Source organism: Symphodus melops (genome assembly GCF_947650265.1).
Source record: "Symphodus melops genome assembly, chromosome: 7".
NCBI classification, from domain to species: Eukaryota; Metazoa; Chordata; class Actinopteri; order Labriformes; family Labridae; genus Symphodus; species Symphodus melops.
The window spans coordinates 21087185-21115096 of NC_136697.1; the positions used below are offsets into that span (position 1 = coordinate 21087185).

Genomic DNA, 27912 nt, shown 5'->3' on the forward strand with positions numbered 1-27912 from the left:
GGCTGAGAGGAGAACGTGTGAATGGGTATATGCATTCACGAGCTAATGATCTACTGCTTTCATTATCTTCTGTCACTGTAATAACAAATATACACAATCCATGAACTCTTCAATGAAGAGTCTATAAAACATGTTTTCATAAAGTACGTCACAAAGACAGACTTTTACATACATTCATATAACGCAGAAAGATAAAGAGGCTGTAGCCTAGAGAATTTTTAGTATCGAAAAAATGACTAATTTGCCATGATGATTTTTTTTTTTTAAACTTCACATTTAGCAATCCAGAAAGCAGCGATATTTTTTTCTCTTCTCTTCTCTGCATTAGCAGGAAATAAAACACAAACCATAAATTATAAGGCAATGTTTTTCAGGAAATGCCCTTGATTGTTACCATGGACTTAGCACAAAGTATGGGCAAATAACACTTGAACGTTTTAATCCTTCATTATTTATATTTGTGTTAAACTGTCAAATTTATATTCGACTGACCTTAAATCAAAGGAAAGAAAGGCTAACACCCCCGGCTGCTCTTAAAGAGCTTTGCGAAACCTTCCTCTGTATGAGCACGCCTGAAGCTCATCAAGGTTTCACTCATATGAGCAGAATGAGCATTCTAACCACTTTTTATGTGTATGCCTTTTCTCGTATCATGTTATGTTTAGTTAAAATTGGATGCTTTGCCACTTATTGAAAATAGAAAGAAAAAAAATCAAGTCTCATTTTGTCACAGGCAGTAGGATTCAATTGAACATTCTGTTGCTATGGTGATCCCTTCTGTTGAAGTTCTTTGGTACACCCCCTCAGCTAAAGGTAGGGGGTGGCCCTGGGATGCTGGAGCTCTCTGTCCAGCCTCTTAAGGTGGTAAAGAGAGGTTTCTACTTGACAACCCCGGTGGTGTCCTGACTCTTGCTGCCACATACTGGAGTTGGAGGGCCATGATGGGCCATTTGGTAGGGTAGGTGGTATCAACATTGTCACTAACTTGAACTAGCATGTCTGTTAAAGGGGCAATGCTGTTTGAGTTGGGCCATAGGTGATGAATCTTTCTGGGACAAAGGGACATTATTGGGAAAAGGGGTCTCTTCACTGAGCATGTATCCTTTCATTAGGGCACACTTATCCTGGTTTTATTTCAAACTAACATTTCATAAAAATCAAATTAAAAATTTACATTTTCATCATTGCAGAACAATATTAAATTAAAATGGTATTTTGAAAAAAAAAAAAAGGTTATCTGTATCTGTGAGAACCCTGTAAGTGGTTTTACTTGGGATTAGCTTGAAAACAGCTCGTCGCAGAGACTCTGTAAGAAAGAGGTCGGGTTGCATTGAAGTGACAATGACAGTTTCTCTAACTGGTGTGATTTTTTAAATTGGTTGGTTGCTGTTTTATATCAAAAAGGATTATTCATTTTGACCAGTTACAATTCACCAGATGGAGAAAAGGAATATGAGTTTGAACTTCAAGTGTGTGTTGCTCTACAATACTCCACCTAAGAAATGCAGAGTAGATGAAATGTACCACGATGTGGAACAAGAACAAATGTTGTAAATGCAGGAAATATAATGAATTATATTATGTCACCTAGCGGACCAATCACAGGGCCTGCGTGGTTGTGACTCATACATAGTTACATAACTTTGTCAACTCTCCATTAGCTTAATGTACATAAATATATATATATATATATATATATATATATATATATACACCCAGGCCACACAGCGTCTAGAGTGAAGTATGTTCGACTGATTCCTATCATTAGAGCTTTAAGGCTTTAACAGTTTTGTTATGGTTGAAAGGGACTTTTAGATTAATTACTCAGCCGCCTGTCCTTATTTAATGACTTCCTTGTACTTTGCTCTTTCGCCCTCTGAAGGAAAATGGTAATTTGGCGGAACATAAATTTGGCAGCCGGTCCCCAAGCTCTCTGAGCTCCGAATAAAATTATTTTAATAAGACCTGCTGACTGTGGTCCATTAGGGAGAACTTAATGTGGGATTGTTAAATTTGGGGGTTGACAGTGTTTCATATATCACATTGGGATTATTAACTCTCAAGAGGAGCATCTTTAGATGCAGAATAGCATTACAAAAGGGATACATCTTAACATCAGTAAATGTAGATTTTTGCATTAATCATAATGAGCATAGTGCTGAGGTTAACATCATTTAGTCTTCCATCTCTCCTAAGCTGTTAATACATTTTTCTTCCTTTTCGGGTTTTCTTTTTCTTGTGATGAAACTATGTGCCCCTTTAGTGCAACACTTTGAAACATTTTAAGCCCCTCGGGTTAGTTCATCACTTCAACCTCAACATAAACTGTAAAAACTCGACGAGAGGCTCGGAAACCAGCCAGCAGCAGTCACCTGCTTCAAACCACTTGTACATCTGGGCTCAAGCCGGACCTCCCCATCTGTGAGGTGACCGTAGAATAGAAACACTGAGCAGAAAACACAGAGCAGAGTGACAACAGGGAGCCACAGCATGACACATCTGCACTGCATTTTGTATCACTGAGTCACAGTTTCTATAGGACTACTACAGTAAATAATTGATTGTGAAAACTTTGGAAGGCACAACAACAGTCATGAAAATATAAGTTCTGATCATCAATCAAAACATGGAGATTTAAAAAAAATATGCATGATTCGTCAGTGTTATAAATTTCAATTTCAGATCTTCAATCACATCTCCTTCCAACCCTTTCACGTCCACAGGTGCACAGCACACCTGCAGCTGCACCACCTACTGAACTGCATCAGAGAAAGCCACCACACAGTACAGACAGTGTTTTTTTTTTAAAAACTCACTACCACCATTTTCAGTTTATAGACCTTAGCTACCAAGTAGATTTGAATAAATGATGTGCATGGGCTGCAATCTCCTGCTTCCAATTAGTCATCAGTAACTTAAATTTCATTTTGCATGCATGACACTATCGATGACACAATATTCCAAAGTGAAACCAAAATCTTCAATAATTTACGAATGTAGACATAAATCCCATCATGTAGCCTATAGAGAGAAGCACAGAGGAGATATAGTACAATCAACTGACAAGGCAAAACGAATTCACTGCAAAGCTGACATCATATTTCACGTGTATTTTGGACATTAATGAGTAGCAAGTTTCTCAAAAATCATCCCTGTAATGGAAGACAATAACAGAAAAGCTTTCAGAGTTTGAAGTAAATGAAACATGCCACACAAATAAGTCAGAAGTATAGCTTCATTAACTGCGCGACATTAACTCTTTGTCGTCATCAGTGATTGACGGCTCTTACTCACATCTGTGGTTACGACGCCTGCCTTTAAACATGGTCATACCAAACGGGGAAATAAAGGATGTCAATTCTTCTGTAGCCGAGACGACTTCGCTTTCACTTTCTGCCTTGCTCTCTCTCTCCCTCTCTCCTCCAAAATGCAGTCCCACCGCCGGTGTGCACCTCCAGCTCCTGACTCAGAGCAGAGCCGCTTCAGACTGTACCATTAGTCAAACTGGTCCAGGGGGAGCTCTCTTTTTACATTCTCCTCCAAGCCCCAAATACAGGGGCAGAATCTATGAAGAATTACAATGATAAAGCTCACGCATGATGTTTTTCCAACTAATCTTTCTCCATTTAGATAACACGTGGCAGGAAAAGCATGAATTTAAAGCTCGTGAGGAGTTTTGAACTGGCTATGAAAAACACTGATATAGCCAGTTTTGTTTAAATGGTTTTTTTTAAGCAAACCGGAAATGAAACAGAAATATTAACCTTATGTAATTAGTTTGCCTATTTGAAGTTGCCGAACCCTCTGCGGTGGGTTGGTGTCAGATAAAACCTCTGTTCACTTTTTCAATTGCACGGATTTTCAATGAGCGTTTCATTAGACTTACTTATACATCAGTCCAAAGCTCAGAGATTGATTTAATATCGAAATAGTTGGATATTAATAAATAGACAAATAAGTATTTTGATGGTGAGTTATTGTTATTTTGAACATAACACAGAGGGTATGAACTCAGTGTACCCATGGCAGCTACTATTAGAATATGAAATACATTGTGCAATATATTTTTAAGTTACAACTTAACAACCCGCATCTGTCTGTTTATTACTATTCACACTGTCATATAATATCAACTATAAGTTAGGATGGCAGTGGAATACATAACATGTAGTTTTGTTTGGACAGTTGTTGAAAGTATTACTATTTTTATGAGTTACATTTTTTATTTGCACATACATTCAGCTGCATGAAATCTTGATAACTGAAAAGAAAGACGTGTCGTAGAGTAGAGGAATAAACGGACTACAGGATTCTGCACAGGGCTGCAGAGGAGAGGAAGAATATTCACACGTTTCACGTTTTACAAATGTGAATATTGTGTTCTAAGCAACTTGTCATTTTGATGGTGACATTACATTTTTTTACAGTGTTCAATTGTAGCCATTGTTCAGATCTTATGAAGAGACAATTCTCCAAAATCCAAAAGGTTATTTGCTCGATTTTTAGTTAAAATAACAAGTATATGAGAGTATATGAATAAATAAATGCATAAACGGAAATTATCTATGGTTCATGGGATTAATGTGCATTTGTTCAGAAGACGTAATGAAAGTGAGAGAGAGAAAGGAAAGTGCTGTGTTTTGTACTATTAAAAAGTCTAGATAAAAATGTCTCACTTAAAAGCCTGTCTTGCTTTATGATCCTCCCAGACTCACAAACTGTCTGTATAAAATTAACAACAAACCTTTTTGAGAAAGTGTGAGAGGCGAATGATTCCTGTTTGATATTCATGGATCAGCTTAAAAATACATCCTACTTTTCATTCTGATAAAACCTGCATAAAGTCGAGTTCGACCTGACATGTCTTCTGTACTTTTTCTTTCATCCAAAGGAAAGGCAAATCAGCTTCTTATTGTCATCGTCTTTTTTTTTAATTAAAAGTGGATGGACTGTGGACTTAAGTGACAGACTGACGTGAAGAGCAGCCGAGAGGGAGGAAGAAGCTGCTGATTCTCCAGCTGTTTCAGAGCCTGGGCTCCGCTGTGTGAAGCCTTGTAATTGTAATATCTAATTACACTGACACAGAGTTCTCAGCTGTCTCACATTCACTCTGATGTTTTAATCGTCCCTGAGCTTCTTTTATCTCGAAAATAAAGACAAGAAACTAAAAGCTTTTGAAATATAAAGACTGAGTGTGACACATTAATTATTTCAAGGCCTAGTCGCTTGAATCAAACGCCAATATCCTCAAACCCCTGTCTCACGTTGGCTTCTTTGGAGAAATTTTGAAAAATACATCTTTAAATATTTGATGTAGGCAGAGAAACAGACATAAACCATGCTCTATGTGCTTGCTCTTTTGGGTTTATCTTTATCCTCATTTTAACCAGCAGCAAGAGTGGCAGCGGCAGCTTAATCACCATCATAACTTTATATATAAAACAGCCCAAGTGTCAACAGTTTCCAAGCTGCACAAACAGCACAGACACACTCTGAATAAATTCAACTTTTAATGCCACATAAACAAAAAACATTTCATTAAGTATTCAGAAGTACATGCAGTCTATTCCTGTATGAGTTTGACTACTGAGGATATAAATGAATCATACATGCTGAGGGAGGATTAAATATGTCCCAGTTATGATGGTGCTGCCCTCACTGCTTTCCTTTCAGCACCATCTAGTGTTCATGCAGATGAAACATTCATGTATGCAGTAAGGAAAAAAAGAAAGACTGCAGAGCAGAAATGTGATAACATTTCAGTTACCTAAGTTAAGTTTAGAAGTGGCATTCAATGAATATCAAGTTAACATTTAGATAAAGATGACCTTTAATTCTCAATTAATGTTGCACAATTTGAATCTGGGTTCCCACATTTAAGAACCTTTTAATTGATTGGTTGACTTATTTTCTTTTTTTAATATGTTGCTAAAATAAAAGACAGATAAGTGAATTGATATGGAAAACAAGTTTAAAAAGCTGAACGGTAATGTGAACTCTAAAGTAAATAGCACATGTAATAAGATTTATTCCTCTCCCTTATTAAACAGATCCATAGTTTACTCTCTTATATTGCTGTTTTGGATGACAGACCTGCAAACATTGTTTTACTTGTACCTATAAACACCTTTCCAAAAAGTTGTCTCATGTTTTAAGTCTTGTCATCAATATCTTAAGAATGAATCAGAGAAGAGATCAGCTTTTGCACCCTTATGCATGGAGACCTTGAATAGATGAAGTGTACATTGTAGTAAGATTTTCAAGCAAAGTGACATGAAATATTAGATTTATTCAATAGTCTTCAAAAGATTATTATTGGGCCTGTGTCACCGATTATTCCTGAGGAAATAATTCAGCCCTCCATTATCACATCCAGGTGAGTTCGTCTATTTACTCTTTAAACATCCAAAGTACTCTACATTAATATGAGTCTGTATTAACCATGCGTAGTTCCATCTTAACTATGGGAATCTGGCTTTTGGATACGTTGAAACTGATCTGGTTCTCTGCAGTAAATGTTTCAGCCACAGAGAGACGCTCAAAGACCAGCAGACAGCACTCACATGTAAACACTCTATAACACTTTCAACAGAAGATGATTAGGAAGCAGATCACACCACTCTCTGATTGTAAAAAATGACCCTTAAAAATATCAATACATCTTTGTCCAGATTTTATCCACAACAGCAGAAAGTAAAGAATGCTGAGTCGGAGAAATAATAACCCTGCTTATCCCCAGCAGATATCTTCACATCCCCAGCATCTAAGTAGCTGCTGTCTGAGGCCAATAACAGTCTGATTGAATGTCACTTTTATTTGCATGAACTACTTCTAAACCATTGTCTCTGCAATCCAGTCATGTCAAAAGGAATTAAATTGAGTAAAGCAATCTCTGGAGCTTCGTTCTCTGGCAGGCGATTCAATCTACTCAGGTGTGAGACGTCCAGGTCGCTCAGCAGCCCGAACTGCATGCTGGGTACTTAGGACTTCAAAAGGGTTTACGTCTGACCCTCCCTCCTGTCACAAGTCATGCCTTTAAACAACCACCCTGAGAATTGCCTCCTTTTGGTTGTAATCAAAAAAAAAGGAATGTGTTCGAGGAAATATCAAGAATTCATATCTTGTGCAGGATGCACTCACCTCCGGCGTTATAGTCCCTGAGCCTAATCAAATACAAAGTTCATGTTTAAAAGATGATGACCAAGAGGGTTAAATTTCACTGAGGCAGCAGAATAAAGTTAAAAAAAAAACTAGAGTTCCAAAGCAGGGTGAGATATTACCATACTGTAGGCAGCTTTCATATGCCTCTGACACTTATGGTGCAAATCAGTAGACAGGATTTGTGTGTGCATGTGGGTGCACGTGTGTCCACAGACAATATAAGAAGTGCAGCTGTTAGAAATGCAATATGCAATGCCATGCAAAGGAATATTTAATTTGGCTATTGTATAAGGCAATTATCTATTTGTTTAGAACTCTCGTTGCTGTTATATGAAGCATGTGCAGGTGCAACTGATAAATCCTTTTCTCTGCACACCCTGTTGTTGTTGTTATTGTGTTTCTCAGGAATCAAAATATTGTTTCAGTTTGTAGGTGCAGGTAAGCTTCTTTAAGTGGATGCACTGATGCAGAGAGGACATGTGAGATGTTGACACTAATGTGAATATTCCTGGAGCTTTGAAATAGCAAACACGGCAGTATTTATGAGTATGCTTTATGTGTCAGTGATCAGCTCCCATTAATGAGCAGCCTTAACATGCAACCTTGCACTTAGCTCATTTACCTGATTTCCATATTTTAACATTTGTAGAGCTTGCTGTTCACAGTAAGAGCTCCTGTGGTGCTTATAAATATAAAACATTTCTTCATGAAAGTTGGATTAGATGAGTAGTGGTACATTGTAACCCATCGGGAATAAAGAAACATTGGGCAGGTAAGTAGCTCAATTTGTAAGAAAATGTGGCTGCTGTTCCTCTTCCTAAGGTTTTAAAAATGACAGCAGTTCGACAAGATTAACTAAACTTCTTTATATGAAGAAAAGTAAATGTATGTGAAATTTGAGCAATAGTCCCTAATTGAACTCAAAAATTGTGAAAGGGAAACTAAACATACAGAGGTTTTCGGGTTGAAACTTCGCAGAAGGTCATCTTGTAATCTGTGATGAATGTTCCCAGTGAGATAAATTTGGCGAACATTTGTTTCAAACCTTTCTGACAGCTTATCATTCTTTCCTTATCTAAATTGTGATCTTGAAAGAATTTTCCATATTCTCAAGGTGATGTTATTCTAACTAACAAAATTACACTCCCCCCAACACCTCCACCAGAACAGATACAACCTCCAGTGACAATCCATCCCCCCTCCCCCCCACCATCACCAGAGACCAGGTGAGCAAGGAGCTGAAGAGACTCCGCCCCAGGAAGGCAGCAGACAAGACAGACAAGGTGTGTCCCAGGATGCTAAAGGCCTGCTCTGCTGAGCTGGGGGAGCCACTTCAGCACATCTTCAACATGAGCCTGCGGCTCGGGAAGGTTCCTGTGCTCTGGAAGACCTCGTGCCTCACCCCTGTCCCCAAGAAGAAGAACCCCAGTGAGCCAGGCGACTTCAGACCAATCGCTCTGACATCCCACGTTATGAAGACCTTCGAACGGCTGCTGCTCCAACACCTCAGACCCCAGGTACAACACGCACAGGATCCCCTGCAGTTTGCATACCAGGCAAAGGTGGGCGTGGACGATGCCATCCTCTATCTTCTACACAGGGCTTACTCTCATCTGGACAAAGGGAGCAGCGTGATGAGAATCATGTTCTTTGATTTCTCAAGCGCTTTCGACACCATCCATCCCCTCCTACTGAGAGACAAGCTGACCGAGATGAGGGTGGACTCGCACCTGGTGAGGTGGATCACAGACTACCTCACAGAGAGACCACAGTACGTCAGACTGAAGGACTGCACATCTGACACTGTGGTCAGCAGCACTGGTGCACCACAGGGGACTGTGCTCTCCCCCGTCCTGTTCACCCTGTACACCTCTGACTTCCAGTATAACTCTGAGCTCTGCCACATGCAGAAATACTCGGACGACACTGCGATAGTTGCTTGTGTCAGGGATGGACAGGAGGAGGAGTACAGGAGCCTGATCGAGGACTTTGTGTCGTGGTGCAGTGCCAACCATCTGCAGCTAAACACCTCCAAGACCAAAGAGATGGTGGTGGACTTCCGAAGGAACAAACCACATCTAGAACCTGTTTCCATCGGCGGGGTCGACGTGGAGGTGGTCAGGACCTACGGGTACCTGGGGCTGCAGCTGGATGACAAGCTGGACTGGTCGCCTAACATGGACACTACCTGCAGGAAGGGACAGAGCCGTCTGTACTTCCTGAGAAGGCTGGGGTCCTTCAACAAGCTGCTGCAGATGTTCTACCAGTCTGTGGTGTCCAGCGTCCTCTTCTACGCCGTGGTGTGCTGGGGAGGAAGCTGCAAGAAGAGGGACGCAGCACGCCTGGACAGACTGGTGAGGAGGGCCGGCTCTGTGGTGGGCACAGAGCTGGACTCACTGGTGACAGTGGTAGAGAGGAGGTCTCTGGACAAAATGCTCTCCATCATGGACAACACACACCACCCTCTGCACAGCACCTTCACCGGGCAGAGGAGCATGTTCAGCGACAGACTGCTGTCACAGTCGTGCTCCACGGACAGGCTCAAGAACTCTTTTGTCCCCCTGGCCATCAGATTGTGCAACACTTCACTGTCACGGCAGGGAAGAAGCGCACGGTGATCCCTGGACTCTTTTTTCACTTTTTTCTCATTCCTCATCTGCACTGCTGACCTCAGAGTCAGCCCCCAGTTGGACACTGTAATGCATATTGATAGTCACCTTACTGAGCACAGGTCACTTTAAAGATAATCACCCTAATCATGTCTGGTTTCATCCTACTCTTGTGTTATGCTACATCTGTAATGGTTGACATGATCACCCTAATTAGGTCAAGTTTCACTCTATTGTCTTCAACACTTAATGCTAATCTGCTCCTCAATAGTTGGGTACTTAATGATGATAATCACCCTAATCACTCCTGGTTTCACCTTATTGTCTAGGACACGTAATGCTAATCACTGCTCCTTTAAGTTGGTGAGCCAATTTACATTCCTGCATTGACTGTTTAACGACTGTACTCACACCTCTGGCACTATCTCAAACACCTCTGTACATGCACATGTAACTAGTTTCTAGAAGGTCAGCACTTTGTTTCTAAGGCTCTTTAACTGTTTACAGGTCTCTTTTAACCAGCACATGTTTTTCTCTCCTCACAGGTTATGTACATTATGCTATATAAGTTTTAAGTCTAATTGCTAATGCTAACTGCACAGGTTTAACATATAATTATGTTTATTCTTAGTCACATAGGGGCTGCTAAATCTTGTTTGGGGGATTTTGTATACAGAGGGGAGGGGGGACAGCGGGTGTGTATTGTAACTAATGTCTTGTGTCCTGCCTGTCTGTATACTGCTACTGGATGCCTTGAATTTCCCTCGGGATCAATAAAGTATCTATCTATCTATCTATCTATCTATCTATCTATCTATCTATCTATCTATCTATCTATCTATCTATCTATCTATCTATCTATCTATCTATCTATCTATCTATCTATCTACAAACAATAATAGAAAAAGTTTTAAATCTGTAAGAAACTTGAGGTGGAAAAGTTCATTGCTGCACCTATAAAACAAAGCTAAAGCTTTGTTCAGACCTGCAGCAAGTTTCTGAGTCCAGTTCACTAAATGTACTGAAAGATTATGGGTTATCAATTTCTACAATAATAGTTCCTGACTTCTATGATTATGTATCAAATCAGTGTGAACACACAACTCAGCCAAGCAGTCTCACCACTCCCACAGGAAAAATGCATGGACCTGAGCAAACACATGGTGGAATTGCAGACGTGACCCCTGAGAGCTCTGATTCATATTTAATGAGAGAGTAGGGCTCGGGGAAGACTTTTATTTTCTATGAGAGGAGGCTGTGGACTAATCAATAAGTAATATAAGGAAGATTTACAGGGATCCGCTGTAGGCCCTGAGGACCTGACTGTTTCCTCCATGTTTTTCTCTGTCTGTATAAGTTTAAGTATGACTGTCTGCCTGTCTATCCAAGTTTCAGGATGTCTGTCTGTGTCTGTCTAGCTTTACATCATTCATACAAATGAATCCATGTATTTTAGCAACAATGCATCTTTCTATCATAATATATATCATTTTTTTTTTTTTCTGATCAAATGTAATTTTGCCCTGAAGATTCCTCACAGAACTTGAGTCTATAATCGCTCAGAACCAGATGGCAGCCTGAGGTCTGCTGGTAATATTGATCAAAATGAGATTTGACCAATTTTTGTTTGAAGCAACAAACTTAAAAAGTCTCCAACAGATTCTTCTGTAAGTTATTTACAATCTTATATAAAATTATCTTTTATTAATGATATTGATCTTTCTTTTATGACACCTCCCTGGCTTTCACTGTCCTTCATGTTTAGTTTGTATTTCTTTAAGAATCTTGTTCCATACACAATGCACTCTACAAAAAGAATAAAAAACACTAAAGCATTTCTAACACTTCAGATTAAAACTAAGAAACTACAGTGTACGTTCTGCTTTCATATTGGGTAACCATGCTTTTTTTTTGAGAACAAGAAAAGAAGATTGGAGATTAGGGAATAAGTCTTGTAGGTATGTGGCATTAACCCGTCAGAAACCTGCTTACAGCAAAGTAATACCCTTGGAAAGGGTAGTCGAGCTGATTTTTCAGCAAAACGGATCTATTCCACAATACATTTAAAACATATACTATGTTGTGAACTACAGAGGTTACAAGGTTTTTCCATTAGCGTTACTGTAAGGTCGAGGGGGTTGTCGGTACCTATGGGCCAAAGGTTCAGGTCTATCAGAAATGAGCACCACATTGTTGAACTGTACGTCTCCTCTCACCTGTCACGTTCCATGAGGTTAAGCATTATGTCACTGCTGCCACATGGTGTTTTTATGCATGTGAGGAGATTGTAACATGGAACTGCTGCTGTTGTGTGATGTCATGTAGTGTTTTTTTATGTCTTGTTTTTTAGTAACTGCAGGATGGAGTCCAAAATATCTTATCTTAATCTACCTTTGCATGCAACTCTGTGCAGACTGCAAGCTAAGAATTCAAAGGACTATACATGTAGTTAATCACTGATAATTCCAGTTAGTAAGTTGTATCCATAGACAGTATAAAACATCACCCATTAGATTCTGAAGATACATTTTGAAGCCTAACAATCTCAACCTCACATCCAACTGACTGGAAAAAGCAACTGGCTTCATTTTTCAACGCTGTAGGCTGCCATTCTGTTGTTACAGAAGAGTACATAAGACTGACAAAGAATGGGCCAGACTTGAAGGTACAGTGACCTTTGACCACAAATATGCAATTACTTCAGTTTGGAGTCCAACTGAATTTTTGTGCAAATTTAATGAAGTTCTCTCAAGCTGATTCAGAGATATCTCATTCACTAGAATGTGACATTCAAAAAGACCCAAACACAAAGCCTCTGGCCCCAACTGCCTCTCGTGTTGAATCTTAAAAAAGCGAACGCAAAACTATCCTGAAGAGGTCTGAAAATGTTTCTGCTGTACACTGTTAATTAAAAATAACTTGAATGATTTAAATCCTCATAATTTGCTTGACAGCTGAAAGCCACGAAACAAACTGATAATCTGCACGAGGTTGATGATGAGCTGCTTCACGGCAGATCTTTTGCCAGTTTGATCCTCTTCCTGTCATTTGTATCAAGATTAACTGTGCTACTGCAGTGGTGGTGGGGTCTTAAAAGGTTTAAAGGGGTTTATGTGCATGTTTTAAAAATGATGATGAAATGTTGGGGAAACAGTGATTACCTTTAATGATACATCTAACAACCAAAACTGATAATAGAACAACACAGGGGAGTTTTTATGTGCTTTCACAGGATGAAAAACAAGTGACAGAATGCGGAAGAGACGAGTCTTCTCATAAAGGAAGTCCAGTTTGAGGCTGTAAAATAAAGAAGCTCCCTTTATACATTGTTGGTAATGTGTAGTTTCTTTTTGAGTTCCTCTTCCATGCAAATATTATACCCACATATTCACACTGTATATCATAGTAAAGAGCACATTTGAACATGTTTACCCAGTGGTTGTCCAGCGATGACCCTGGTGTTCTCCCCTGCCACGGCGGCCCTGGCGTTCCTCTCACTGGCGTACTGAACGAAGGCGTAGCCCTTGTGCACTGAGCAGCCCAAGATCTTGCCGTACTTGGCGAAGAAGGCCTCGATGTCAGCCTTGGATACCACGGCTGTGTTTAGGTTGCCAATGAAGACTCGGGAGTTGAGGGAGCGCGGGTCATTCTTGTTGGTCACGTTGCTGGTCTGGGTCTTCCCAGTCATCCTAGTCCTGCAGCAATGCCTGCTGAGAGACACAGTTGCACAGTGCTCAGAAAGCCTGGAAGGTTAGACGGTGGAGCTTAAACACAGAAAGACAAACGGAGAGGGGCAGAAGGAGGTAAACACCAGTCTGAGCAAGAAATGTTGGCGATCATTACAGGGTTTTTCACTTCTCTTTGTTTTGAATAATCCACTTAAAACATGGCTGGATGGTCAGAACAAAGAAAAATGCTTTCTTATTTCTGAACAGCATTTGAAGACTTCTTTTAACTGCTCCAATTTGCCGCTAACAGGTTTGATTTATGGTTTATAAAAACAGAAAGGCTATAATCTATGTGAAGACTGAGAGGCAGAGACTACTCATCTTTTACAATGTAAATATTTCTAATGAAAGTCAAAAACGGCGCAAAACGTGTATCACAATTTCTCAAAGTGCATCTTCAAAATGTAGTTGCAACTAGTGATTTGTTTTAATTACTTGTCATTATTGTTCTCTCCAATGATTGACAGTCTTGAAACAATTATCCACCATAGCGACATCAAACTTTTGTTTTCAAATGTCTTTAATCTTAAATTCAGAAGAGATGGGACATTGTGTAAAATGTAAATTAAACAGAATATGATTTCACATTGTAATCCCATATTCAAATGAAAATAGCACAAAGACAACACAACAAATTAGAATTTAATGAACCCCTTCACACCGAATCCAAAGAAAATACTGGAGCTCGCACTAATTACCTACAGTATGTCAGATTATTAAAGTGCCATAGAGTAAGTAATTTGTGTGCGCCAGTATTTTATTTTTTATTCTGCCTGTGTGAAGGAGTTCTTTGAATTATATTTGAAATGTCTAAGGTCTTTCTCTGAAAGCAACAACCTCCACCGTGTTGAAGATCAAGAGGTTTTTTTTCTACTTTTTCTATACACTTTTTCTTAGAAATGTTATTACTTTTTAAAAATAAGACAAGATTTTAATTTTTTAAATGTAAATGTTCTTTATCTGTGTAAAGCCCACAGGCATCCACTTCATAAGTTCTTGGAAAAGCATGCAAAGAAACAAAATATTTGTGAGGTTGGGACATATAATTTTGGTTCTAGTTGTACATGCAAATGCAGACCTTTAACACAAATGCAAAAGAGCAAATCTTTAAATGAATATTTTAAAATTTTAAATCAAAGAAAATGAGCAGTTTTCTCTCAAAAAGGATTATAATTAGTTTTCTGTGTAAATATCGACTATTGATGAAATAACAAACAAATGCAATGTGCTTTCATAGATGATGAGGTCAGGCAACAGAAGTCTACTTTAAAAGAGGAGGATCGTGTCTACAGTAATGGAAAAACTTTGTCAGGGTGTTTTTGATTCAGAAGTGTGAGTCTCACAGTATATGAGAACTGTGTTCTCACATCTGAAAATAGAACCTAACAGCAAGGTCACACAGAGCCGCACTCACTGTTTCAACGCTTTTCTTCCCTCAAGTGCAATTCCTTCCCATGTGGGTAAGACATCTTTCAGGTGTTCTAAGTGTGAACAAGTGTTTGACAGTAATTCAAGAGGTCCTATTTGATTTGATTTTTATAAAGGATTTTTTTTTATAAATGAAACTTCAACTTTTTTTTGTTTCAGAGTAGGTGCAGTGCCATCACCAGATTTGGAATGACATAAGTGCAAGATGATTTGTCAATACATCAGTGTATGCCAGTTGGTGGGGCTGTGAAGCCGCACACAAACAATTTCTTTGAGTAGATGGAGGTACTGAGCCTTCTTCAACAGCACCTTGGCAGCAACCTATATCTCAACTTCCATACTGGATCTGTAATTGACCTGAAGACATTTCAGATTCAAGACAAACTGCTATAGACTGGGCAATTGCTGTCTCCTTCTTATAATTTGCACTTAAGATTCAGAAAAAAATTATTCAACCTCTGTTACAGCATCATTACAGAATACAGAAACCTCAGGATGAAGCTTCTTAACTGTCAAAAAAAAAAAAAAAACGGCAAACAGAAGGAAGAAAAGCCCGGACACTCCAGCAGGCACTCAATCACCCAAACTAATTTGCAGACCTCCTGCACTCTTTGTTGTTTGTGTAACAATCCTCTGGAGGGGGATCAGGAAGTGTCACCATGGTGATACTTCCACTTACAGAAGAAGGAAGTATCTTTCAGTTTGTTGCACCTTTAAATTCCCTGCAGGTGAGGATTTTGTGTTTGTGCACGAGTGTGTATGTATGAGTGTGTCTAAGTGTATCTGAGTGTATGTTCTCACCGAAGGGCTTTTAAATTTAGATTTAACAAACTGTTCAAACATTATTACCTCAGGAGGATCTCTCCTGAGTTTTGAGGAGAAAAGGTCTGTACAAATGTTCAGCAGCAGCCTCAGTGGTGACCTGTCACCTTAAAGTAATATATTGTGCTTTATATTTGAGCTGAAAAAGGTTTTTACATTACAGTTATAATCAAATGCAATGTGTTAGTCCACCTGTGTTTGTCTGTTTTGATGATAAGTAAATCAAGTCATTGGTGAAAATGAAGATAAATGTCTTTTCTTCCAGGATACCTGCAGTCTTTTGAGGTTGTTTCCTTTGATATTAAGTTTATTATATTCAAGTTATGAAATGTTAATCTGACACGTACTGGACATGATAACCTTTTTTAATGAGTTTGATTGGGATTAATTATTCTCTTTTCTTATCAGGTCCTCAAAGATTTTTTTCATATGTTCTATAGATAAGGGTTTCTGCTAATAATCAGTTTTTTTTATCACTTTATCTGTTGGTTGATTGTTTTGCCAACAAAATGTCAGAAAACAGCATAAATTGTTATTTTCCAGAGGTCAAGATAAAACACATTTTACCTTGAGCTAAATCTTTTAATTCAATGCATACATTTGGAGTTTCATCCCTGCCTCTCAGTGATTGGGGTTTCCCCAGAAATTGTATAAACATGGACAATGTCTCAGTAAAGTCACCCAAAAAAAGAGCTGTTACAAAGCCTAACAATTGTGGCTGCCATGTTGGAAATGCTGACTCATATTACCTTCCAGCTAATCTAGACAAAGGCAAAGAGGTGGAGTTGAGGCTGATAATGTGAACACGTCTTACTAGCTTGTCTTGCATGTCATAGCTAGCTATTTTACACAATACAAACAACTGGACGAAGCCAACCTTTTAGGGTCTGTAATGGGATTTAGCTACATGAAGCCGAGCCTCCTGTCTAACAGCTCCAATGCACACACCTGTCAGTAAAATCAACCACGTACCTCATTGTGTGGGAAGCTGTTATAGTGTTCGTTTGAAGATTGACGGAAACTATAACTCATTGCTCATGGCAATTCTGTTTGGAAGCAGCTTTGTTTAACTGACAAAAGGCTCTACACATGTGAATGTATCTAAATGTTTATTTGAATGTTATATATGGCTTTAGACTTAAACCTACCAAATAAGTAAGTGCACAAAATTATTAAGTCCTATAATATGTATGGTATTTTATAAATATATGTCACCCACACTCACGCACAAAAATACACTAACACATTCACCTACTCATTCACAGTCGATCCTCTCTTAGGCAAACTTCCAATCACAATTTTCCCCATCCTACCTGATCTTCACTTCCATTCGTTGTGTCCACCTCCACATAATTTAGTAAAAATCTTCGCTGCTGTTCTTTAAAAAAAATTCTTTTCTCCTCACAGACTGAAAGTTAATCTTATTCGGCTTTAGCCCCGTAATGTGGAGATGCCATCATTGAGCTCTCTGCAGCTGATTAACGTAATTATCAACAGAGCTGGGAACTAAAAAGCCCAACAATCCGACCCAATCAGATCTCATTCACTCCATCTCAACCTCTGAACAGCTGCACAGTCTCTTCACCCGGCCAGGTAAATGACAGATGTTATCAAATAATGTGATAATTTTTCCCCATTGCGTCTGTGTTCATTTTCACCACATGCTACAAATGAAAATGCCAAAAACATACAGTTTAAGTAATTTTATACTTAGTATTATTAGAAAAGTATAAATGCTGATGGACCAGCAGTTAGCACACACCAAATGTAGAGAGTTTTAGTCCTCCGAGTGGGCGGCCGGGGTCCAAGTCCAACCTTTGGCTCCTTTCCTTTATTCCTTTGCTACCCTTCATTCTTCGATCTAAATTGAGATAAGGGTTTTGTTCACTGATCATCATTTAGAAGAGCTTATATTCTTTTTAATGCTTTTGCAAGAGATGTGAGATGTTTTGTATGTTTTTTTACTCCAGTTTTTTTTATGTATGTGCTTTTTTTCAAACAGGGCCCTAATTACAGGAACTGTGGCAATGTAGCGGAGGAATACTGTAGCTAGAACAGAGTGAGCACTCAGGTCAGACTTGTCAATTCAACAGTAGATATAGTATGAACACATCATTTGTGAGCTTGATTGTGCATCATGAATGCTTTACTCGTACAGCGTGTGCTGACATTGTACCATATTTACACAATCGTAAAGTGTATAACCAGCCAAAAGCATTTTGAAAAGAGAAAACTTTCTCCAAAGCCTTCAAGTTAAGTATCATAATGGAACATTAAGAAACAGTCAGAATTTCAAAGCTGCTGCAATCTTACTTGTAGACACAAAAAAAATAGCTTGGGTGATGGTTCGTAGTTTCCTACAAAGTCACTAAACTTGTCAGGCTTGTATTAGAAGCTGACTGCATCAATTGGTCACTGAGCAACCACTGAACTTCTTCCTTAAATAACCACAGGCTGCCGCTGGTTTATAAAACAACTGCAGGCAATCTTTAGCCCATTAAACAGCTCATAAGCGCTCCTCTTTCTTCCTCCACATATATCATAGTCGATTAACACCCCAGAGTTGCCCAAGGATTATCTTGTTAATTACTCTAATTGACATGATTATAATGAAAACGGTCACAAGATAGCAGTTTACTGTATTCCTCCACTTCATTCAACTTTGAAAAAAGAGGCTCACCATGCCACTCTTTTACAATATTCATGAGTCTCTAAGATTCTTGAAGCCTTTAAAAAAGAACATGTGGCATAACTGCTTGCAAACGCTGGTGGAAAACGTCCTAGACCAGAAAACAAGCTCACACAGAATTCAAAGCAGCCTGATAGGAAAAGACAGGATGGAGACAGCTGAGTTTGGATTCATCTTGGCATTCTTAGTGCTCTGGAAATTTATGCTAAATAACATCTTCATGCATCACTAAGGCTGTGGACGCGTCCCAACTCATCACTGGCATGTTTTTCCATGCAAATAGTTTTTTGTTTTTCCCTTGAAAGTCTTTCCTAAAAAGAGAAGCATGTGCCTGACAGTGATTTTCTACAGCTTCCTCCTGCGTTGCAAAGGTTCCAAGTGTAAGTATTTCATGGATCCTCTCTGCTCCTTTCACACCGTCTGTCAGGGGCTTCAGAGTCTGAATTCTCCTGAGATAAAGAAGCAAGGAAGTGGTGAAAGTAATCATTTTAGCACTTCCTCTCTCCCTGATCTCTCCTCGCTGACTTGCACTCAAAGATGAAAACTCCTCATCCAAAGTGACAAATACATTTGGGCCAAACTAGCCCCACTCTATTCAAATGTTGCTTTGCAGTAGTTTACCCTACAGCACACTGACAGTGTACAACCAAAAGCTTCAAACCTGATCTGTCTTCAGAAATGTGAATATCTCTGAGGGTTCATTTGCGGACGCCTTCATAGCTTGCCTGCGGACACATCAGCATGTCACCACTATCAGGCTCATGAGACAAACATCTCCTAAACTATACATCAACTTTTAGTGCTTCATTGGGAAAAATATGTCTGCTCAGAGAATGAAGTATGCGTCTATAATAAGTCTTTTTTTCCTCTCTGTGCCTCATTCGAATTTGAATGACAGCCAAACGCATTACAGGGGAATAAATGTGGACTGAAATCTAATTACATTTTTATACAGTCTACATTTACACACTGTGCTGCAGTGTAGGTATGTGTTATTTCCTCTTTTACTCTTGTTTTGTGAGCTTATATACAGCATGAAAAGTGACAAATAATCGTAATACTGCTTTGAATAATATGAAAGCTTCACAGTGATAAAAATCACTCACTGACTGCCCGACTGGTAGATGTTAGAAAAGACTAAATTACATGACTGCTTAAACATTTTAGTTTTAGGTTTAATTGGTGCTAAATTACACTAAAGTGGTGAAAAACGACTGATTAAAAAAACGTTTTTTGCTAGATTTCTCACTTGGTGGTGTAAAGACTGATATTCCCCTTTTCAGCGCATAAATAAGAAGCTTTTTAAAGGTTAAGCTTAGCACATAAATGAAGTAGGGAAAGCTAATAACATGTCAGTCAGACTAAAACAACAGGTACCTCCTTTAAATGTTATTTAAATAGCAGATTTGATGAATGATTGTTGCTGATTTGCTACAGATGTTCATTTTTCTGTTAAATAAAGGGGAAGCCATCATAAATGATCAATAAAATACTGTTGAAAACAAATTCAAGTTGTTCAAGGAGATGAGAGGCTAATTGTAAGCTAAATGGACAAATTGTTTTTTAATTACATAACAACTATGAATTTAACTCAGACAAATTAAAAATGTTTTATTCTTAGCTTTATTTACTGCACAGAGATGAAAATATGTATCTTTCCTCAGGTAACCCACTAACTCTCACTTATTGCGAACTTAACACCTTTTAAGCTAAATGTTAATTCCAGAGAGCACTGTGTTAACAAGTCATTGCTTTATTTGCAGTTTGCCCAAACTGTCATGCTAGGCTAACTGCAAGACTTATGTTGCTATCGCTAAGCTAGAGCAACACACATCTGGCTTCCGCTTTTAACACAGGAGCACATAGGTGTTATCAATCTTTACATCTAGCAATTTTTCTCTTTCTTTAAAGCTACTGACAAGTATTAATATAAAATAAATACTGACAGTAGCTGGCCTGACTGCTGGAGTTTCCAATTGTCATTTGGAAACAAACAAAAAAATCTTCTCTAAAAACAAGGTAGAACATACACACGGACAAAGAGAATGACCAACCATAAGAGTCTTAACAGCTAACTTGCAGGACATGTCAACACTGAATCAATGAACTAAACTCAAGTAATTGCAGATAAATAGTAAACACTTGCCGTATAAAGGCATTGTGCAGACATTCGAGGGTTAACACGAGTTGGTGGTTTGATAACAATGCAGTGCAGGCACCAATGTCCTGTTCAATAACAGTTTCATGCCCTTGTTAATTTTTCCCATGCAGCCATAAATTACTCAACTAATGTCCCAACAGCAGCAGCTATTGCTGAATCATTCAAAGACCTCAATTAGCAATTAAGGGCTTAATGAATAGAGGTCCTGGCTGGGCCATTCAGCTCCCCACCCACAGCAGCCCAGCGGAATCTAATCTCTCCTGAAGGACTTGTACAGTAAATACCAGCTAACGGTGCGCAGAGGATGGAGAATAGCCAGTTTCTGCACACATATAATGAGTCTTGCAGTTTTGAGGCCTGTTTACTGCAGTGTATGTTCCTGGAATTTCTCTAAAGAATGTGTGCTGCAGATCTCTACGAGGGAGAATGACCGTCAAGCACTCTATTCTCATTTTTCCCCTTCTGTTCCTGCACCCCATTACCTTCTGCATAATACCTGTCCTGAGTTTAAATTGGAGAAAGAGAGAAGAGAATGGCAACAAAAGGACAGAGACAGACAAGCAGAGAGGGAAATAAAGGGGTGAGACGGAAGGAGGGAATGAGAGAAGTTCAAAAAAGAAAGAGCGAGACATTTGCAATGCCAATCATCTTCAGGGAGCTTATAGAGCTGGTCCTTGGACCAGAATATCAAAGATGGAAAACGCAGACATACATCATGCGGTAGGTAGGCAGGTAGGTAGAGCTGCTTTATAAATTATTACTATGACTCCATCCTTTTATATTTCAGTGCTATCAGCCTTTTATCATTTATATATTTTTCATACCTTTAATGAAGCCACTTTTTGAACGGGAAGGCTGTGCTCCCCCTTTGTGAGCTGTGTCGTTATACAGAGCTCCTGTATGGATAATACATTCCAATTTCCATCAGCTTTATCTCTCCCCTTCCCTCCCCCCTTCAAAGTGAATTTATGGGGGATTCTGTGAAGCGTTGCGACTGAGGGCAGACGACCAACGGGCCTAAAATGAGTTGTACCGTAATCTGATTTGGAGCAACCTATAGCCCAGGCCGTCGATGACAGCAGGCAGATAAAAGCACAATGTGACCTATACAGTTGGACGGGAAGATGCCGTATCTCTGTAATACATTTAAGATTGCATCTTGCAAAAAACAGAATGGCTGATTATCTCTGAAATCAAAGTGTTTGTGCGTGCTTTAACACACCTAATCTTTGAGGTCAGTGTGCATAATTTGTGAAATTTAAAACAGTGTTCTCTGCTTTTGTAAACAGTTCATACAGTTGAAGCGATACAGAGAACAACTTACAGAGTTTGGATTCATCTATGCTTTGATGACAAACAGATCCTTAGATGTTGCTTTGTTGGTTCCACAGGGACATATTGTTTAAAGTGAACATTTTTAACACTGCTTTCTCACTGCCAGCAGCTTGTGCCAGCTATTTTGCCTCAGAATTCCCTTGTTGCATAATCATGCATCACATTGTTGCTTTTTGAGTGTTCTTAAAGTTTATTTTTTTATTTTATCTGGAGGCTTTCCCTGTTTCCCGCTATGATTAAAAACTCCAAACCAGGGATTACTTCTGCGTCAATATGTGCCTTCGAAGAAAAAAGAGAGAAGACTCCACCTGCTGTTGTAGCAGGGGAGTCCACAGTGATGGTATATGAACATGTGCCATGCTTTCTCATATCTCCTGGCACTGAAACATTTCTCCATTTCCTTAATTCTCCTCTTGTGTGACTGCCAAATATAGCATTCGCTCCACTAGGCTAAAGTAAGTGGGTCACTAGAGCTGCGAGCAATTAGCTGGTTTCTGCTTTAAAGCACGAGCAGGCTGTAGAGTGACAGAGACATGCAGAGTCACATGGAGCGGATGGTTTGAAGGGTCAAAGGTGAAAATGGGCGAGAGAGTTTAATATGCATGAAACTTAATGAGTTCAACTTGGAGTTTTTCCCAGTGAATACAAAAACAACATCACTAAGACTTGATTATGGATTCATTTTGTGAACAATTTGCAATTCAAATGGTGAAATCTGCTCTGCTTTCAAACATTAAAAGCCGGTAGTGTTTTCAGCTTCTTGTATTACAGAAACCGATTCAGTAAACATAGTGACAGTAGAGTGAATATATGCTGCTTAAAGACTGATAAACAATGCACATTTTAAACAAACATTGACTGTCTCTGGACCTGGAAAGATCCAAACAAAAAAAGATGGTTTCTAGATCCGTTGTCTTCCTTATATCTTCTATGTATTTCATAGCAGTTACACCTGACAATATAACGCAATCCAAACCAATATCCATGCAACACATGGGACACTGTTAAAGCTCAGAGTGTCTTATTAAGCTAGGACTGTGTCAGTGTGTAACTGTATGGTACATTTGTGTCCATATGTTTGTTTGTTGTTCATAAAACAATGCAACAGCTGCTGCATACATGCTGTACTTCTGGTCCTTCTGTGCCAGATTGCAGGTTTGTTTTTCACAAGAGATTCAATAGAAAGAAAAAGCTGCTGCACATTTGTCAAAAAATCTCATGAAAAGACAGACACTTGCTTTATTTTATTCCATCTTCGACATGTTAGTTAAACCCATCTGTGGTTCAAACCCTGAAGCTCATTGGCTTCTGCAAACAGTAAAAGTCTTCATATCTAAACATGTTAAATAAATAATGTAGTTCATAGAAAGGTAAAGGTAAATAAGACAGCCGGACTTTCTGTAGATTTTGCAAATCATACTCACTTTCAAATAAATAGAGTATTTATTGGGGACTATTGATTATTACTTATTACCTATCAGATATTACTATGATAGCTGGTCTGATAGTAGAGTGATTTAAGTAGCAGTAAAGCATGCTTTGGATTGATCCAAAATAGACTGTCAGAGTATTTGTAATTATTAGGGAAGAGATTATTATTATTTGACATTAAAGGATGGAAATGTTTTATAACATCAGTTGTCATTCTTCCATTGTATTCGTTTAGGCCTTAATTGGATAAACTGCAACACTATGTATTATCTTAAAGCAGATGGTGTACTTGGAAAAAAAAGCTCCAGTGTCCACACAGCGAGGCGGTTTGGGTGGAAAATTGGATCAAACAAACAGACATTCATCATGTAAAAGAGTCTGTGTAAAACCAAACATCCAATTCATTTTACACAAACCTCATTAATCTATCCATAAATCTGACCGCATTATTGTGTTTGATTTGACACAGAGCACAAACAGACCGTAAGAGATGCAAAAAGTAAATGTGCATACATTTTAAAAGATTGTTTATAGATATTAATAAACAACCTGAATCCTTTTTAAAAACTGATGTAAGAAGTGAAGAGAGAGAAGAGGGAACATGTCTTTACGCATAGTGCTGCCTTTCTGGAAGTTCTTACTGGAGAGTCTGGCAGGCTGGCTTAAACAGCCTCTTCCAGATTATACTTATATACATATGAATGTCTATGCAGATGCATTTGTAATTGAATGAGATATTAGACTGCCAAGTTGTTCATGCGTTTCTTTTTCCGGTTGCCTTTTAAGCATGTTTGAATCTTTTAGTGGCTCTTCTCCTGTTCTCTCTGTGTGCTGTTGTGAATCCTTCATCATGTTTGTCTTATTAGTATTTCTGTTTTGTAGTCAATATGGTATTCTAAATAAAAACTTAAATTACAAAATAAAGCGGACAGGACTCAAAGGGCAGCCGCCAAACCACCATTGAATCCAGGGTTGAGAAATTACAATGTGGTAATCAAGTCTAATTTTACAGATTTTTGCAGAAACTTATGTGAGACAAATTTGCGATATCACAAATGACAGATCTTAAATGAACTCTGGCGAGGAAAAGCTCCCCCTTAGAAATCTTTTATATACTATAGAATACACCTTTAAGAGCAGCAAGACTGTAAAAAAGGGGTTGGACAGTGTTACAAGAGGAGTGAGAAACTGAGGTTTATTCTGTGCAGCTGGCCCATCACAGCTGGTAGTTTACTGTTTCAGGAGACAACCAATACAGTCAATATGATCAACACCAATTTATAATCCAAGTGGTATGTTGGACTATCATATAAATTCCCCGAGAACCGTTTCTGCTGCATTACTCCGCAGGCTCGTGGGTTTAAAGTCAGTTTGGAAAATAATATTCTGTGAAATTCTGAGAGTTAACAAAGTGAAGCAACTTAAAGTTCATCGTAGGTGTAGCCTGTTTAATCTGGGTATTTGTAATCAGGATGCTTACTGTGTACAATATGATCTCTGTCTGATAGCATATTCATGTTATTAAAGCTAAATTCAGTGTTTCATTATTTTAGTGGTTTGACAGCGACGTGTCCATTCAGCTCTCCTGCTGATAGTTTATGAAACTGTGTTTGTTGTTTTACTCTCATTTTATTAAAACACAACACAGCTGTTGTACACATGTATTCCAACAGAACATGGAATCCAGTTTTGATTTAAATAAGATTTAAAACTTTTTTTTGAACAACTTTGAATAATACAGGGAGTCCTTCTGTGAAGGTTTTATCATTTAGCTCTTTATCTAGGGTTCACCTTCTGTTTTAACCTCTTAAATAAAGGGAAGCGAGCATGAAATAGCTCAGAATAAGACGCGTGCGGTGAAGAGGGCAGGGGTTAGTGAGAAGAGACTCGTTTGACTTCCAGGCAAGAATCAGCCTGCTCCAGCTGCCAGAGCAATGAAGCACTGGCAGCTGTCTGTGGTGCTGAAATCAGGCACAATCTCTTTGAAGGGAGAATAAAAAAAAAAGGAGCTGGCCGTTGTGCTGAGATACCGACGCTGCCGGTCTAATGGCAGGCATCACAATGAAACTGAGCATCAGGTGCGTGCATACGCTTTAGCAGTTGTTTATCTAAACTGCTGAAAATGTGTTGAATATGACTAACGCAGGCACGGAAGTTTGTCTATGAATCCAAGAATAGAAGACCTAATAAGAAGTGGTGGGTACTGCCAAATACTTAATGTAGCACAGAACTGTTCTATGAGAAGTTGTTAACATACATGTGGATGAATTCTCACCCTAGAGAAACACTGTTTTTGAATCTATATATTATTGTTTTTGTCTACTGACTGCCGTGTGTGTGTGTTTCTCTTTGGTTATCTTCCACATGCAGGGATATAAAAAGAAAACCGAGAGAAGTAGCTCCCCTAATCTGTTCTTTGACCTAAAGTCTGAAAGCTGGAGCAGCTGAAAAATGTTTTTCATCCGTATCTTTTAGAAGATGGACTCTATGGTGCATGGCTTTGAGGCGGCCCCCGCGTCCTACACCTGCTAAGGGTCAATGATCATCCCAGAGCCCACGGGTGCAGAAGACTGAGCGGGGACAGATTACTGACCGGACCCGAAATGCTGGAAACTTTATGCCTAACCTTCCTTCTTACTCTCCCCTCTGGGCTCATATGTGATTCAATGCATGCATATATAGGCTGGCTTTTCCAGAACCAGTCTCCCACTTCATCCCCCTGCCAGAGATAAGTATTGTTTGCGTAGCAGCACATTTCATGCTCGACTTCCCCCACCTGTTCCCTGACCTGCAAAGTCTGAAGGCTGGAGTAGCTGTCAAATGCCTTCACTTGTATCTGTTGAGAGTGATTGAAAGCTGTTTTTTTTTTAAAGAGGACAAAAACAAACTCATGAGATGGATGAACCTAGATGTGAAGCCAGCAGGGGGGGTCTGCTAATTTGAAGAGATTTTAAGTGTTTTTTTTTTATTATTATTTGCCCTAGGTTTGTGGCACGTCAAAGTCACAATATTCAACAAAATCAGTTTCATTTGCATAATGAGCTGCTACAAAAATTGCCACGGCCTTAAACAACTCCATCCTCCAACCTTTCTCCCCTCCTCCCCATTGACTCATTCAGCAGGTTTCAGTTTCCAAGCCTGTGTGTGTGTGTGTGTGTGTGTGTGTGTGTGTGTGTGTGTGATGTATCCCCAGTTATCACACTAACATATAATACAAGGTTTGTCTTTGTGGTGTAGCAGGAGAAAGAGGGCGGAGGAGCACAGCTGTGTCTGGTTCAATTGGCAGGAGTCTGTTGTTGCTCATGTTTTGTTTTGCACAGCAGTGATTTGCATTCATTATACTTGTTTGAAATGTTTCTAATTTTTGTTCCTGAGGCAACTTTGATCTAATAAACCAAAGAAAGCAGGATATTTGTCCCTCACTTTTAATCAGTAATCAAAAGCACAATTACTATAGATGGTTATTTGTACTCCTGAGTATTCAAGACACTTCTTCATGTTTTGAAGATGAACAAATCTATTTGATAATTTAGCACAAATCCAGTTCTGTCCAAGCTGTTCATTTGAAAAACAAAAAGTTTCCATTGCTGGTCGAGGCTGCATTAAGAAGTACAAGGGAAAAGCCAAAACAGACTCCAGGAAAGTTTAATTCCTCACCTATTTGAAAAGCAAAATCCTCAAAGAAGAAAATCAAAACTGTTATGTTTGCGCCCTCTGAGACGCACAGTCTCCAACACCAGAGACACACTGCAAGATCAGAGAAAAGCACCAAAACAGCACCAAAACAAGCCATGATAACGGAGAAAAAGGCTGAAAATAAGCAAAAGGTCTGGGATGGGTAACACCTGAGCTCGCAAAGAAGATGCTTCGGGTGGAGAAGAGAAAGAGAGAAAGGAAAGGGGGAAAAATATCAAGAGCGTCCACAGGCACGTAGGGAGATTTCTCAGTGGATGTCGCCGGAGCAACAACACTCAGCATCCAAAGATTTAAATCACTGCATGCAGAAAACGAGAAAACAGTTTCCCCATGTCGCAACACCAAGACAAGAAAGCAAGAAAAAAAAGGACAAAAATATGCGTGAGAAAATGTCAGTGGAAAATGTACTCACCGAGAGGGAGTAAAAGGTTTCAATTAAAAAGAAATTAGGCGTATAGAGGTGGTGGTTGGTGGTGTGCAGGCTGGTATGCACCGAGGCTCTGCGTCCAAGCTTTTTGCGCTCGCAGTCGCTGCCGGTGGTTGGGTCACGTGACTCGGGATTGGCCAGAGTTTCTGAATCAGTCTGAGCTTCACAGGCGCAGGCATTCAGCGATGTAAATAATACGAGCTTCTCTGGTAATTGAAATGTTTGTCTTCCCTGCACTATCGGACTTTCTCAAACTAGTGTCCAGGTAACATCCTCTGAAAATGAATGTATAATTCGTCAGAAGCTTTATTAAATTATTTGTCATCTTAACATTACTAAAATTTATAATTGCTTGATTGTTTTCTTGATTATTTTTGTAACTTTAAACACCTCTATTGGAAAGTAAAGGCAAAAATGGATTATTA

The 27912-nt window shown here is 39.1% G+C and overlaps 1 protein-coding gene across 2 annotated transcripts in view; it reads right to left on the bottom strand.

Annotated features, from left to right (window-relative positions):
* LOC306827569 (RNA-binding Raly-like protein) overlaps nucleotides 1-27589 on the bottom strand; it is a 39823-nt gene extending 12234 nt beyond the window's left edge. Inside the window, exons 1-2 of one of the 2 annotated variants that reach the window (XM_079349482.1) lie at nucleotides 27473-27589; nucleotides 13203-13477 (exon numbers count right to left, since the gene is read on the bottom strand). In XM_079349482.1, coding sequence (XP_079205608.1) covers nucleotides 13203-13458 — 256 coding nt within the window. In that variant the 5' untranslated portion in view covers nucleotides 13459-13477; nucleotides 27473-27589. Of the gene's footprint in view, nucleotides 1-13202; nucleotides 13481-27472 lie in introns of both variants that reach the window. The other variant, XM_079349481.1, reaches the window with a different exon arrangement.
* Nucleotides 27590-27912: the final 323 nt, after the last annotated feature.